General features: G+C 36.1%; 1 protein-coding gene across 1 annotated transcript in view; it reads left to right on the forward strand.

The window, feature by feature from the left end:
- Positions 1–3,597: 3,597 nt before the first annotated feature.
- HORMAD2 (HORMA domain containing 2) overlaps positions 3,598–17,292 on the forward strand; it is a 60,964-nt gene continuing 47,269 nt past the window's right edge. Inside the window, exons 1-6 of the mRNA XM_007461184.1 lie at positions 3,598–3,648; positions 7,597–7,738; positions 9,642–9,705; positions 10,470–10,506; positions 13,349–13,369; positions 14,309–14,335. Of these exons, the coding sequence (XP_007461246.1) occupies positions 3,598–3,648; positions 7,597–7,738; positions 9,642–9,705; positions 10,470–10,506; positions 13,349–13,369; positions 14,309–14,335 (342 nt within the window). The remainder of the gene's footprint in view (positions 3,649–7,596; positions 7,739–9,641; positions 9,706–10,469; positions 10,507–13,348; positions 13,370–14,308; positions 14,336–17,292) is intronic.

A 17,292-nucleotide genomic window follows, 5' to 3' on the forward strand; every position in this document is an offset into this window, starting at 1 on the left:
ATATAAGTCAAAGACATTTGGAAGTTAAAGTTCTGTTCTTAAAACCCATAGTTATGAAATATCTCTTAAGTTTTAGATAATGAGTCAGAACAAGGTGATAAAAAAATATCAGAGTAATTCTCTGAGAGTACATGATCTGTAGAGTCATACCTCCTGGGGCTGTCAGCTTGTGAGCTTTCAAAATTAAGCAGAGTTTGTACTTGAATAGGAGACCTCCACAAAACACCTGCTCAAAGGGAAAAAAACAGTAGCAACAGAATAGGTAGAGGTTGAAAGGAACCTGGCTATTTAAAATAATTAGTTAGATCTTTTTTGCCTTCCTGAAGCCAGTTTATTTCAGGACACCAAAAAGAGACCCTACCATGTTTAGAAATAAGCAAGCAAGCCCAACAACTAAGAAGGTGCTGGTAATGCAGTATTTTAGATGGAATGAAAGCAAGGGGAATTTCATTACGCAGAGTCATTGTAGAAAAACCCCTAACTTGTGAGTCAAATTTTCTTGATTTTTATTCTCAGTTCTGATTGACCTTGAGTAAGTCAATTGACTTCTCTGGACCTTGATTTTCTCATCTAGAAAATTAGATGTTTGGACTAGATGACATTTAAGGTTCCTTCTACTTCTAAAATTCTGTAATTCTATTCTAGACCCTTACTTTTTCCTTGTTCATGTAGTACTTCTCTATTGATTCAGCAGATATTTTTTGAGCACCTACCTAGTTTATTCCAGTGCTGTCGTGGTGCTAAGGATTCAAGAATGAGCTAAACTAGACACAAAAGTTTATATATGATTCCATTTATATTAAATGTCTGGAATAAGCAAATCCATAGAGATGAAAAGTAGATTAATGGTTGCAAGGAGTCAGGCGAGGGGAAAATGAGGTGTGATTGCTAGTGGGTATGGAGTTTCTTTTAGGGTAATGAAAATCTTCTGAAATTAGATGGTAGTGATGGTTGCAAAACTTCATGAATATACTAAAACCTACTGAATTGTACCTTAAAAAAAAAACGTAAAAAAATATAGAATGAACTAGGCTGATACAACTTTGCCCTCACATTATCTCACAGCAGGGTGGGGTGGATACATAAATGCAATGATATGGAATATATTACAATGGGCACATAACCCAGACTTGGTGGTGAACCAGGGAATAATTCCTTGAGAAACTTATACTAAGCCATGTCTAGAAGATGAGTAGGAATTGGAAAGGGAGGAGGATGTTTCAGGCAGAAGGAACATTACAGAAGCCTGAAAGCTAGAGAAAATATAGGTGAATTAAAGTAGATAAGAATAGCTGATGCTTAAAAGTGTAAGGCAAAATGGTTAGAGATGTGGCTAAAGAGGCATGAGCCAGATCTTGAGGCTATGGTAAGGAGTTTGGATTTCATCCTGAGGACAGTGGAGAGCCACTGAAGTATTTCAGTCAGGGAAGTTACATAGTCAAGTCTGTACTCTAAAAAGAATACTCTGGCTGCAATACAAAGAACAGACTGGAGAAGGGTAAGACCAGTGACAGGCAGACTGGTGGCTGAAGAAATCCAGTCAAAAGATGAGACTGATCTGATGCATAGATGACAACAATGTGTATAAAGTGAGGAGTGGACACTTGAGAAAGGAGAATGGATGTGGGAATGAGGGAGGGAACAGGGTTGAGTCATAGTTTTTAGGCTTGAGCATCTAGGTATTTGATGTTGTCATTCACTTAGCTAAGGTACAGACATAGGTTTCGGGCAAAAGAATTCACATTTGGGTATGCTGGGAACATCAAATTGGAACTGGCTCATAGAGGTATAGATCTGCAACTCCCCAGTGAAACCTAGGTTGGGGGAATACATCTAAGAGTCGTTAGAATAGAAATATAATTGAAACAACGAGAAAGTATTTGTTCATCCAGGGAGTGTGTTTAGAAGTTAAAAAAAAGAAAAAAAAGCCCCTAGGACAGAGCCCTTGAAGAACACCAAAAGCTAAGAAAGGGTCAGGTTACACTCAGAAATGAAGGTTATAATCTGAAGTCCACAAAAGATACCTTGGAATCATTAAGGACCAAAGGACTATTACGTGGTTTCAGTCTCATGTAAAATCTTGTAAAAGAGTGTCCCCTAGTGCTGCTCTGAAGAAGTAATTTGAGAGAAATTATTACCTGTTTATAATCTCTATCACCACCTTGTGGCAGTGTCATTAAATAATTCTGCTCTCTTATATTTGCAAAATCTTCCAGAATCTTGCATTAATTTGTACACAAAAACAAGTCACAGGCTATCCTGAGTGATCCAGAATGGAATTTCTTTAAGTGGGTTATCTACAGATATTTTGGTCAGAACTCCATAAAACCTTGACAAGAAACTACACTATAAATTAAGTCCTTTGAAAAGAAAAGGGATATTTACTTCTTTTTTATGTTAGTGAAGCAACAGAATTGAAAACTATGTATTTTAAATATTAATACTTTTTATTGTGGCAAAATGTACATTACATAAAATTCATCATCTCAGCCATTCTTAAGTGTATAATTTAGTGGCACTAAGTGCATTCACAGTGTTGTACAACCATCACCACTACCCATTTCTAAAAATTTTTCATCATCCTGAACAGAAACTCTGTACTCATTGAACTCCCCATTCTTTCTACCCTCCAGCCCCTGGTGACTTCTATTCTATTCTCTGTTGCTATGAATTTGACTACTTGAGGTATCTCTACCTCATATAAGTGGAATCGTGCAATATGTGTCCTTCTGTGTCTGGTTTATTTCACTCAGCATAATGTTTTCAAGGTTCATCCATGTTGCAACATGTATCAGAATTTCATTCCTTTCTAAGGCTGAATAATATTCCATTGTATATACCACATTTTAAAAATACATTCAACTGTTGTTGGACATTTGGGTTGTTTCCACCTTTTGGCTATTGTAAATAATATTGCTGTGAACATTGGTGTGTAATCTGTTTGAATCCCTCCTTTCAATTCTTTTGAGTTTAGACCTAGAAGTGGAATTGCTGGGTAATATGGTAAATCTATTGAACTTTTTGAAGAACTGCCATACTGTTTTCCACAGCAGCTGCACCATTTTACATTCCTACCAGCAGTGTACAAGGATTCTGATTTTTCACATCTTCACCTCCACTTGTTATTTTCCACTTTTTTGAATAGCCATCCTAATGAGTATGAAGTGTAAACTTTAACTTTTGAGTTTACTTTGAAAATTAGTTACACATGAAGTTAATTCAAGAAGTATTTTTGAGCCCCTGTTATATAGAGAGCACTGTTACACTCTGAGGGAATAACAAGGATGAGTAAAATATACTGTTGACTCTTTAGGGGATTTACAATTTATTTTTCCCCTCCAAATGTATTTGAGAACAAGTAAGTCAACTTAAATTTTTATTGGGTGGTTGGAAAAACTAATCCAGAGATCTTACTTTATAGAAAATTGGTAGTGGAGATAAAAATGTTTATTAAACTAATTTTCAAAAGAATACAATCAAATGCTAATTATATAGTTCTTCAGAAAATTCACAATAAGGATTACGTTAGGCAAGGTCTCTAATTTTTTTTTTTTTTACAGGTAGACTTGTTAAAAGAATCCTTGATAGATTGCTATAATGGCCACTGCTCAGCTCTCTCATTCTATCAGAATTCACAAGGCACCTAAGGTATTTATTAAGAATTAAAAGAAAATCAATGACTATTTAGTGAGTTAGTTCAGAAACATGACTTTAATCTTTGGTGTTTTTTTAAACAGCAGTTTTATCAGTTAATCGGCACATAATATTCTGGCAGAGTATGTCTACATTTTAACTGGCTAATGGACTGAGGATGTTCAGGAAATTAGAATAGATTTCTACAAAGTAACTTACTGGGTGCTTGTTTCATGTTTATATATTTAGACTTTGTAGAGGAAAAGAAATCAGAAACAAAAAAAGATGTTTAAAGAGAATGGCTCTTTGTTAGACATTCATTTCCTGACACAATTAGGACACTTCTAATGCACACTATGATGTAATTATAAGAACTGGAGGAGAGAGCACTTAGAGAAACTAGGATCCTGGGGCCCTGGGGAAGCATGCCAGGGCCAGGCAACTTTGCTGGGTTCACCTGGGCAAATTTATCTTGTCCCATGACATTCATTAATGAATCATTCATTGATTCATTGACAGCTTAATATTATATAATATATATGTAATGCTGTGTTATTCTCTGAGAGAATAAAAAAAAAGAATCTTCACATTCTAGAAGTTTATAATCTGGTTAGGGAAGTAAGATTTATAGTCAATATACAAAGCAGTATATGCATTAAATATATGTGAAAAGAGTAAAGCAATATAAATTATAGGAATTCAGAGATTTTATATAGACTGGAATGGTTTGTATATTCCTCACGAAGGAGATAGGACTTAAGGTGGACCTTAATTAATGAAAAGGATTAGGAGAGAGGAGAGAGAAGAGAATTCCATGAGGAAAAACTAGCATATGCCTTGGCTCAGAGTAAGAAATGAGCATGGCATGTTTCAGAGAATAACAAAGAATCCATCCTTACTGTAGTGGAGTGTCATCATGTTGGACAGAAGTAGGAAATAAAAGTGAATAGGAACTTTGGGGACAAATTAATGTGGATCTTAAAAGCCAGGCTAAGGAATTTATGCTTTATTCTGTAATCAATGGAAAGTCAGTGGTTTCACCAGGACAGTGAGTAAAATAATGTTTTAGGAATATTAAGCTGTAGCAGAGGCAGGGAAGATTGAAGTTGAAAGAGAATTAGGGCAGAGAGAAAGCAGTCATCTTTCTGGCTCAAATTCAATATACTCACCAAGCCAACTCCTGATCTCATTGCATTTCCACTTAGGAAACCCTTCCTGGGGTGAAAATGCTGAGCTGGGTATATGAATTGCAATCAGCTTGGCAGTTATTTTTCTCACTGTAAATTAACAAATTGACCTTTTGATATAAACAGATCTTTGTAGTTTGGACTGCATGAGCTACTTCTCCCAGTAAATTTTAAGTGACTGTATGATTTTGCTATTTAATACTTAAAACAACAATAATAATAACTATAGAAGCTAACATTTATTCAGCACTTACCATGTGCTGGGCACTGTGCCAAGGGCTTTATATTATTATTTCACTTAAACCTTGAAATAAGGGGAAAACTGAAGCTCAGAGAAGTAAAGTAACTTGCCGTAGGTCATGTAGCTTGACAGCTGAGTTGTCAAACATTACTTATATCATTAGCACAATTTCTTATTAAAATAATTTATAATAGTGTTTTCTATTATCAAGCCACAGTATTTTCATGTATTAGACATTTATAAAAACGTGAATGATAACCCTTAAAGTATTAGATCAACTGAGCTGAGAAAAAAATCCCTGGAGTATAGAAAAGTAACAATTCTAGAGGCCTTTTCCAATCATTGATCTTCATTATTACAAATGGCCTTTTAAATTCTATGTTTAAAGTAAACATCTTTATATTTTTAGGTTATTTAATTTTACAAGTGGTTATTACTCAAGTATTGCCTCTGAATTTTGGCATATTTTCAATAAGTTATTATACATGTATCATGCCAGCTATTACCCAATTAACCCCCAAAGAACCTGAATTTCTCAGGATCTATGGGTACCAAAAGCAATTTTCTGTAAAATTTTACACACATACACATACACATACACACACATGCATATTACATACCTAATTCTCCTTCAACGTTAATCTTTCCTACTTCTGCTATAGCTTAATATTCGTAAAACAATTATTCTACTCACTCTTCTAATCAAACCTGCTGCTTTTCCACTGGTTACAGAATAAAGCATACATTCCTTAGCCTGACTTTTTTTTTTTTTTGCGGTACGTGGGCCTCTCACTGCTGTGGCCTCTCCCGTTGCGGAGCACAGGCTCCGGACGCGCAGGCTCAGCGGCCATGGCTCACAGGTCCAGCCGCTCCGCGGCAGGGGGGATCTTCCCGGACCAGGGCACGAACCTGTGTCCCCTGCATCGGCAGGCGGACTCTCAACCACTGCGCTGCCAGGGAAGCCCTCAGCCTGACTTTTAAGATCCATAATAATTTGTCCCCAAAGTTCCTATCATACATGCAAGAAAAATTTTATGTATCTTTTTAACAACTGAATATAATATGGTTTGACAAAATGATGAGCTGATAATTCATTTTCGCTATGTAGTGTACCAAAGAGGAAGCAAGCTTACATTGCAAAATCATGTCTAGAATGTCCTGAAGACATTCTAGAACCAGATATAGATATAGAAAAGCTTTGGGGGCGTTCTCTTTCATCTGAATGCATATTTGTGGGTAGTACCTGCCTCTGAGTAACAGAATTATTAAAACTTCAACAGTTGAAACTGTGCAGTATAGTAAAAAAGACCTCTGAATTTGAATGAGGTAATCAGAGATTTACCGTTCTGACGTCTAATATCATAGATTAGTTTCACCTGCTTTTGTACTTTATCTAAATGAAATCATACTTTAGTACTCAATTGTATCAGGTTTCTTGCACTCAGTTTTATCTGTGAGAGTCACTTATACTGCAGAACTTTTGCTTAAGCAAAGCACAAAGATGTGGAAATACATGGTGGTAGAACAGTAGATGAATAGTAGTTCCACATGGCTAGAGAGTAGGGTGCATAGGAGGGGATAAGGGAGGAGGGGCAGAAGGGAGGGGTGGGAGATGAGACAGGAAAGCTAGGCAAAGATAAGATTTTGACAGTTCTCAAACGCTACACTTGAACTCTATCCTGTATGAACACTGGGAGTGTCATGATAAGATTTGTATTCTTTAAAGTTAATAATGTTGGCAGTATGAAGGACAGATTGAATGAAAGGAACTGTTAGCAGGGAGGTCAGAGGCAACTACAGTAATAAAGGGGAGAAGTGACCATGTCCTGAGCCAAGCCCGTGGCAGTGAGAAGAGAAAGGAGAAAACAATTTGAGAACTCTCCTAGAGAGGATTAATAGGACTTTGTGATTGGATATGGGGAATGGAGGAGAGAGAGAAGCCGAAGATGACTGTACTTCTAGCTTGGATGATTGGAGTGGATGCTGATCCATTTGTCTGAGAATGAAACTTGGGATCAGGTTTCAGTCAGGGTGATAGAGATAAACTGAGTTTGAGGATGTTATGGCAGCTGAGAGAGAGGAGAGTGTGGGCAAAAGTGTTAAGCACTGCAGAGGAGTTTACATAGTACGAGGACCGAGATGAGGTCAATGATAGGATGTACTTAGTGACTTTGGAGAGAATAGTATAGAACAGAGCGGGTGGAAGACAGATTGCAGTGGGTTCTGAGGAGTGTATGAAAGGGAAGATTATATAACCATAGTAAAACTCCCCATTTTGCTTAAATCCGTGGTTCATTGTAAAATAAATTATATCAGTCTTGAACTACTTGGATAACCGTCTCTGCCTTTCTTCTTTGCCTTGCCAGTGAAGATCTAATCTGACGCAATATTCAAAGCCCATTTTCCTTTTGATTATCTATAAAGGTATCAGATTTGAGGTCTTGAAAAATCTTTCCATTTTACTTGTGGTAATGGCATGATGGGCTGAATATATTAAAGAATAATAATCTTTTTCATTTCCCCCCCCCCTCCCAGGAAGCAGTTTTCCCATGTCAAATAACTAATGAGCATGAGTCATTGATAATGGTGAAGAAACTTTTTGCTACTTCTATCTCATGTGTAACATATCTAAGGGGCCTGTTTCCAGAGAGCTCTTACGAAGAAGGCCATTTGGATGGTAAAGTTTAACTAAATGGTTGCTTTGGCTGGTTGAGCCCTTTTCCTCTATTTGGCAGGAGTAAAACTTTACTTTCTCACAGAGTGTGCTAATTCCAAGTCATGGGTTCTTTAAGATCAATTTGGTAATTCATTTTCCATTTTAATTTCACTATGTTTAGTGGTTTTACTTATAGGAACCATTAGTTCCTGGCTAATACCAAATCACCGAATGAAGAGAAAAGAAATACGTATGGACAAGCCCAGTAATTCTAAACTGCACCTACAAAAGCAGCAGCCAGATAGAAATCTACTTGGGTGCTGTACATTTGCACTATTTTGTGTCTCAACTGAATTTTTTTCTTTGAGGTAGACTTTGGCCTTGAGGAATTTTAATTGAGAAGTTTAATGCTTTCTGTTAACATATACAAATATGTGGAAAATATGCATACCCATGCCAAACCCATTTGTTGATTAACATGGATATGTAGACAATTATTATTCTAATCAGCTGTTTTTTTCTTAATTTTCTGTCTTTTCTACTTTTGTTCCTTTTATTTCTTATGTCCTTAAACTCATGATCTCATTTCCTTGTATTACAAGCTGTTTCTGTCTCCTTTCCTTCTCTTGTATTAAAAAGAATGTACCTAGGACTCTTCAATTTTTCAAAAATCTTTTTATTTGTTTAAAAAGATGGATTGTGATAACAATTCAGAAAATTTTGCTGATTTGTCATGAAAGTGGGAAAGTATCATTTGGAAAATAAATATAGAGGGCTACAAGTTTCCTTGTAAGATATTATTTTTCAAAATCTAACTTTACTTTAAATTTCTCACATCTGTATTTAATGATATACTTAGGCCTCATTCCAATTTAATTTTCTTAAACATTTGATTCTCTACATGAGCATCAATGAAATGCATGTGTGCTATAAACACAAAAGCATTATATTTGCAACTGTGACAGCCTCATTTGTGTTATGTCCTCTTTTGGTCTATAGGATATAAACCTGTAATAGTGAAAATGTTTATATGTAGCATATAGTTGCAGTTTCTCCTCTTGTTTGGAGTATAGAATTGGAAAAAGACGTATTTGGAGTAATTAAGCGCTTATTGTGTGCCAATCACTAACCTGTGCATGGAGGGCAATACCATTGTTTATAGCTTTATTTTTTGTGACAGTTTTAATGGAAGTTATATATCTCCCTCTCAGTGTTTGTACTTAAAGTAGCATATATCATAAAAATGCCCAGTACTCCTAAGTTGCTCTCTTTTTGGCAATCTCTTAAATGTTATACCAATATGGAATAATTTTCATATCTCTCAATAGCAATAGAGGTAACATCAATTTTAGGATAGGAAAACAATCTGAAAAGGTGAAGTGATTTATACAAAGTCATACATGAATCAGTAATTGATTTTAGACTGATCTAAACCAAAACTTTTAATGTGATTTTCTTATTCTTCCTTCCTATAGTAAGGTAGTCGAATTTCAGATGGAAATTAATATTTGAGAATAATCCATGGAAACATTTTTCATCCTTTTTTTCTTTCATTGAGAGAGGGAGAGAAGTACCAGAGAAGTGATTTGAGACTGAGGTGTACGTTTTAAATTGGTTGATGGAGATGGTCTCAGTACTACCTTATGATAACTTAGAATTCAGCAGAAGCAAAGAAGTGACACAAATTGATTTTGCAACCAAATCAGTTGTGCTACATTGTAGAAGGGAAGACTGCTAATCTATAATAAAAATGGGAACTAAGTCAATTATCAACATAGGATTTATTTTTAAATTAGATATTTAGTGATTCAAAATGTTTTTATAAGCTATAAACTAAGTAAGTTATAAAAATAAAATCATGAAAGGAAATACCCTTATTTAGTATGGACAATTTTAGTACAACAGACTGTTTCTATTTTTGTAGACCTCAGTTTAAAAATCCTCCGAGAAGATAAAAAATGTCCTGGGTCACTGCATATTATCAGGTGGTAAGTAATTGAAATTCCACCAAAGTTGAACAACATTATTTTTATCATAGCTGAAATTACCCATAAGACTTTATTTGGTAAGATCATTTCCTTAAAACTATTGCCTTCTTCCTTTCTTTCTTTTCATCTTCTTTTTTAAAAAATTTCCTAGAAATGTGTAACAATTATTCAATATTTTTTTTTTTTTTTTTTTTTTTCTTGCGTTATGCGGGCCTCTCACTGTCGTGGCCTCTCCCATTTGCGGAGCACAGGCTCCGGACGCGCAGGCTCAGTGGCCATGGCTCACGGGCCCAGCCGCTCCGCGGCATGTGGGATCTTCCCGAAACGGGGCACGAACCCGCGTCTCCTGCATCGGCAGGCGGACTCTCAAGCACTGCGCCACCAGGGAAGCCCTATTCAATATTATTTTAAGATACTGATTTAGTTTTGTTTTTGAAGAAAATGGACTTATATTATATAAGAAAGAAAAATATCAATCAAAATTTGATTACTCATCATATGCATGTCAGTGTCCTAAACATTATGGGAGGCCAAAAGAAAAATAAGATGTGATTCCCTACCTCAAAATTGCTTACATATTATTTATAAAGTACTATCAACATATTAAAAGATATAGGAATTTCTAAAAAATGATTAAATGGGAAAGGTGAAATGGTTATCAATTTAATGTATTTCAAAGCAAGAAACAAATCAGTTTTGTACTTGGGATTCTTTCTGGCTTTGCATCTGGTCCAAATTGACACCAAACATTTATTTCTTGACAGGATTCGAGGTTGTTTTGATGCTTTGGAAAAGAGATACGTAAGAATGTTTTTAAATTTACACCAGGATCAAAGACTCATCCTTTATCCCTTTAAAAGAAAAATTTAGCCTTTATTTTGTTGTTGTGTTTTAACAGTATACCAGTTCCTATATTTGCATTCATGAACCAGTTTCTTTTTATTTTGTGTCTTTGTTGTCCTGTTGATGTCTCGTTTACATCAATTAGAAATGAAACCCTCATTTTTCTCTTTTACATACTCATATCTTTTTGACCACAGAATTTCCTCTGAAGTCACTGGAAGAGATCCACAGGATGTGGGAAAGGGCAGACAAGAATCTGGCATTTAGCACATTGAACATGTTCAAAATAGTGGCGATTCAATTTGCAGATATGAAAGGAAAAAATGGACTTGAATAATTGGTTTTTATTCTATGTTAGTTATTTTGTTAGCTAAGTTTGGCACATGTATATAACCTGTTCCCTCAAAATAGCTAGTATTATAGCTTGAATTTTTTAAAATTCAGCTTGAATTTAAGTGCATTAGATTTTTCTTGCTGCCCAAGACAGCTATGAAGAGTGTAAAAATTAGAGGCTCTAGTCCTAGTTGAAGAGATAATATATAAATGAACTTTCCACCACTGCTTTCTCCTTTCCCCATCTCTGTCTTCTTTTTACTTCTCAATTCCTATTCCTTTAAAAAACCTTAAGGTGAGTAAGCCTTACATTGGATTATTTAGTTGCACTGATATATTTCCTTTTTCATTGAATAGTTATTACTTGTGATTTATTCAACACTGACTGGGGGGTTGAGGGATACAAAAATAAAACAGATATGAGATTGTGCACACAAAGAGCTTATAGTGCATGGCAGAAGATAGATGACATTCATATGCACGGCTGATGATCAGCTATTGCACACTGGCATAGCTGTACCTGTTGTTAAAATGTTGAAGTACTCTATATCCAGTGGTAAATGGTTGCTTCTCTGAGATCCCAAATGACTCCCACCATGTCTGCCCCTTCACCCCACCAGTGTCTCTTCTGGGATGTCCCTAGACTGTTCCACAATCTAGCAGCTAAAGGGTTGACACCTGGCCCAGGGGGGAACTTCCAGGAACCCAGCACCAGGGCTAAGTTGGCATCTTTTCTGATTGGTCAGTACCTGTGCCATGTTGGGCTGTTAAATTTTGATTTTTTCATATCAGTTTGATATTTCATTAGAAAGTGATGCATACCAAAGGCAAGATATTGATCATGTGCAAAGGAAGTATGGAAAAGGAGGGGTTATATCCAGTGAGGGACATGAGGGAAATCTTTGGGAGAAAATGACTTTGAAGGCCCTTAGTATTTAGACAGGTTGAGAGGGGAAGAAGGTCCTCACCAGTACACTGAACAGCACTCATTCATTCTCCTTTGTCCGTTCATTTAGCAACATTTCTTGAGTGCCCATCTTTGAGGGGCAGTGAAATATAGTTAAGAGCTCAAGGTTTAGAAGAAGTCAGTCTGAAGTGAATCCTAGTTCTGCCACTTAATACCTGTGTGATCTTGGCACATACCTACCTCTTGGTAACTTAGTTTCTTTACAATAATAATACAACGAACCTCTTAGGGTTGTTTGAGAATTAAATGAGTTAATAATCTAAAGCAGTAGTTTTCAAACATTAGCTTGCATCAGAATCACCTGGAGGGCCTGTTAAAACACACATTGCCAGGTTCCACCCCAAAATTTCTGGTGTGAGAATTTTCATTTCAGACAAATTCCAAGTGATGCTGAGACTGCTGGTCTAGGGACCATACTTTCCAAGGCATCACTCTCACCATTGCTCATCATGTTCAAGCACACAAGCATTCGAGAACATGCCAAGTGCCTTTTACCTTTGTACATATTGTTACTTTTGCCTGCAAAATTTTCTTTCCTACCCCACACTCTTTATCTGGCTAATTCCAATTTATCCTTCAGGTCCCAGCCTAAATATTTACTTCCTCGGGGAGGCCTTCCCTGACAACGCCTCCCGCCACCCCTCTCCCAGCCTAGATTGTCCATCTGTTTAATGGTCACAAGCACTCAGTGCTGCTACTTCATAGCAATTAACACAATTGTAATAATGTACCTATCTGTGTGCTTTTTTTGTTCTCTCCTGCTGGTCTGCATGTTCCCTGAGATCAGGGGCCATTTCTATTTTTGAATGAATGAATGAACTATTAATTAAATAATTAATATTAATTAGAGTTTTACTGTGTAGTCTTAAAATCAATTGTATGCAGTAACCAAAACGGCCACACAGTGTCACTAAAGTTTTAGTCTTTTGGGTGAAATAGGTGAATAATTTGATACAAAATTATGGTCCTGAAATTTTCTCATTTGTATCCTAGTTTTTAATAGGCTTGCTTATATCTCTATCTCTGTATCTATATATTCCATTATTATTCCAAGCAGAATCTGTTTATAGTAATGTAGTTGTAGGGAGGGCAGAGATTTTGTAGACTTATATCAGACTTAAAATTTTTTATTTTAGATTACTTTCAAAACGCAAACTGTTTTAGAGATGCTTATGGCATAATTAACTTTTAGTAATAATGAATTATTTTGTATATCTTTTGCCACCCAAACTAGAATGTAACTTATAGAGACTAAGGATAGTTATCTTCTTCTTTTTTTTTTTTTTTCATCTCTCCCCTCCCCAGCAGAACCTTGGGTATGTAATAGAGACTCATATGAATGGATGAATAATTAGTATCCATTTCTCTGACCTTCTGAATAGTATTTTTTTCCTACCCAGATCTTTTAATTTGAAAGTCATATTTTAATTAGACTTTATTGAAAATAATAATAACATAGGTGCAAGTGTATAGTAACAATAGTTTTCTTTTCTCTTGAAGCTACACATGGCAGTACTTACAGTAAGTGCACATTTAAAGACCAAGCCTCTGTCTCTGCTTCATTGTCTTTTGGCAAGTGAAATAATAAAACAGTACGCTCCCCCATCCTCCCTGAATTTCATTGTCTGTCCTATGCATTTTGGAAGAAAAAAAAAAACTATCAGAAGTTTTAATAAAATATCACAATCTACATATTTCTTTGGCATATTATAATACATGAGGAAATATATAGGCTATACTATCTGCTTCATCTATTGGCTATTAGAATCTCATTTTCTGAGTTAATTTACAGACTCAAAGCTCTTTGTTTTTGAAGTTTTACAGACTTTTTTGAAGCTTTGTATACTTCCTGGTATAACACGGTATATGTAGTTAAGAATAGAAGGAAAATGAGAAGATACTATTTTTTTTTTTTTTGCGATACGCGGGCCTCTCACCGCCGCAGCCTCTCCCGTTGCGGAACACAGGCTCCGGAGGCGCAGGCTCAGTGGCCATGGCTCACAGGCCTAGCCGCTCTGCGGCATGTGGGATCCTCCCGGACCGGGACACAAACCCGTGTCCCCTGCATCTGCAGGCGGACTCTCAACCACTGCACCGCCAGGGAAGCCTGAGAAGATACTATTGAGAGTCTTAGATATATGAGTTATTTTAAAAAATTTTAAACCATAACAAATTACTGCGACTGTAGTGCAGTTGCAGTAATCATAAATATCTGGTTATCAATTTCCTTATAATCAGGGTTCACAGAATGCTCTAAAGACTCTCTATGTTCACAAAATAAGAGCTTATTCTATCTCTAGCTTGAAATATATATCTCAAGATACATATATATATATATATATATATATATTTCAGTACTCAATTAATATAGCACAAATTGAATTCTTCACATAGAAAATGTATTCTGTGGGGAGTAATCTAGTTTCAGAAATTAAATGCTGTTCATTTTTCCTTAAATAGCTTTACACAAATCCGAAGGAACCTGAGGTAAGGACACATAAAGAGATGGGCAGTATATTATATTTAAATATGTTTACCTGAGTTGAGGCCATAAATTATATCACTAGACTACCATATGAACAAAGTAACTTGTAGTGAGCTTTTTCAGTGTGTTTTATTATAAATGTCACCAATTCTTTATTATGAGATTTAAAAAACTACCTAGGGGTATTGGGAAAAAAACATTGAGTAGAACTGAGCATATTCCCTAACACGTTAACAGTAAGAATCTGTATGAAAACTACCTTTTATTTTTATTTTAAATGATGCTGAATCCTTTCTATTTCTGACCTTTGTGGCATAATGCTAACCTTTTTTTTTATGGCTAACTTAATTCTCTCCCTTCTGACATTTTCATAGATTTTTTAAGCTTTACCTCTTTACTTCTCTCTCTAAATTTCTCCCCTCTGCTTATTGAATCCTACTCATCCTCAACACCAACTTATGTTTAAAGCTTTCATGAAAGCCTCTTTGGCTGTTTTGTTCACACTAATTTCTCCTTTCTCTAAATTCCTTTCTCCAGCAGGACCTCACAATTTAACACTCTTAATTAATTCATAAAGATTACTTTATCTCCCTAACCAGATTGTGATTCCTGAGGACAAATCTTGTCTTCTTTTCAATCTCCCAGTGTGAATTCATAGTCCTGGATACGTAATAGTAACTTGTGCTACTTTGAATGACAGCTGTGGCAGTGGCACAAATGAAGGGAGAAGCTCTTCGTTCTTTCTTCTCATTCTATCCTCTATTTTCCTCCCAGCTTTCTTTCCTCTTCCCTTTCCCTTTTGCTTGCTTTCAATTTTCCTTCCCTAAACCTATGGATTTAGCCTAACTGGTAACCTTCACAACTAAGTTAAGCGTTTTTTAGCCTTTAATATCCTTTCTTCTTTGACAAGATTATAAACAGCTGTTTGAGCAAGGCAGAAGAAAACTGGTGCATGAGATGGGTAACAATTCCTCAATGCCCAAGCTAAACCTATTTTTATCTTTGTCTCTAGTTTAGTTTCAATTGTTTTTGTTTTCAGTAGGTTTGAGGGGAGGTTTCCCAAAGTAAGATCTCCTGATAAATTGTTAATAAATTGGTCATTTCCTTAGTGCAATAAATTATTATGTTTTCTTATGCATGTAAAACTCATCTGAAACTAATGGTTTTGAGGTAGTGAAATGCTGAGGAAATTGGGCTATCTACAGAAAAATATTACAGAGTGGGAAGAAAACTGTTAAATGAGTTTTGATGCAGGCAATATATGTAATAATAAAGTTAGAAAGCAAAAGCTTATTATATAAGTTCTGAGCTATCATTTATGACCCAGAAAAAAATATTTTGAACTCTTACATATTGTTTCCTATAGCAGTGATCCCTAACCTCTGTGTTCATTGCACACTCTTGATTACTAGAAAATTTGGTGGCATGTTTAAGGGTATTGAAAGACTTAAAAGGACACCAAATGTGTCAGCAATAATTATGGTATAACTATGGCACAGCAATGTTCATAGTGCCTGAAAGTATCCATGGGGTTACACTGTTTTATGGTTGCTCTTTAGCACCAAGTCACTGATAGAACTATTTACCTCTTTGATCTCTTTCTTCTATGTACTCGCAAAACAGCATTCTCACATAAAGTCTTTCTTTGGCATTTATCTGATATGGTGCCATGTTTCTTGACTCATACTGGTAGAAGTATATATTGTCTCCTAAGCAAAACTGCACAAACAGTAACAACATTATTATTTACCTGAAGCAAAAATGCATTTTACACATGGACTAAAATTTGCAGCACTCTTGTGAAGAGTCTGTCATGGTACACCAGTTGAGAACCTCTGTCTTAAATAAGTGTGCTTATCCAGTCCAGAGACCAACAGAGTTTTGGGCATTGCACAAAGCTGTGGTGCTTCTGCACTTGAGGCTTTGTTCTGGTTGCTCCATCTTAAGGAAGAGATGAACTGACGAAAGTAACTAAAGTAGTGAAGAGGGCTAGTGTGTCTTTTCTGCAGAATGGGTGGAGGGTATTAATAAGATGCATAAGCCAAAATGTAAATATGTTAAGGAAATTTTTACACAGTTTAATGCATGATAGACCCATAAAGAATTACTATATTTGAATATTGTGAGGATTCAAATCCTACTGTTTCACCATCTGTTTTTCTTTTTGCCTGTTAGAGGTGGTCAACACCACTTTTAATAGACTGCTTCAGGAACTGAACTATAGATGGTCCCTGCTTCTAGCCACAATATACTTTTAGATACTTTGTTTTTAAAAAATCCTGTAGGATGAAATCCTAATTGAATGTGAACTCTATCCTGGCTGAATATTTATTCATTCAGCAAGTATTAATTGGGTTCCCCTTATGTGCCTGAAACACAGGAGTTAATGGGTAGACAAGGTCCCTGCTGTCTGGAAGCTTACGTTCTTATGAGGGAGGATAGACAATAAACAAGTAAACAAAACTTAGCAAAACAGTTTCAGATAGATCGTAATGCTATGAAGAAAATAAAAGTTGGTATGTTGGAGAGTGCCAAGGTGGGAATGGAGGAAGAAAGATCGGAGGGCAGTCCCTGGAAGACCTCCCTGAGGGGCCACTGTCTGAGCTGAGACTGAAGAAGAGTCACCCCATGCAGGCCTGTGAGAGGTAATAGCATGTGACTGGCAGAACAACACAGTAGTTAACATTGCAGGCGCTGGAGTCAAATCCCAGCTCTACTACTTACTAGCTTCATCTATAATGATGTAATACCTACTCTGAGTGTGGCTATGTAAGAATGAATAGATGTAGAGCATTTAGGGAAGTGCCCAGATATCATGATTATTATCATCAACTGGAGACAACATTTTCCAGAGTACAGTTGTGTAAAGGCCCAAAGGCAGGAAGGCATCTTGTGTGTTCATGGACAAAGAGGGTGCCCTGAGCCTGGAGCTGAGTGAGTGGGAGGGAAAGAGGCAGGA

The sequence above is a fragment of the Lipotes vexillifer genome, unplaced genomic scaffold (genome assembly GCF_000442215.2).
Source record: "Lipotes vexillifer unplaced genomic scaffold, Lipotes_vexillifer_v1.1 scaffold691, whole genome shotgun sequence".
NCBI classification, from domain to species: Eukaryota; Metazoa; Chordata; class Mammalia; order Artiodactyla; family Lipotidae; genus Lipotes; species Lipotes vexillifer.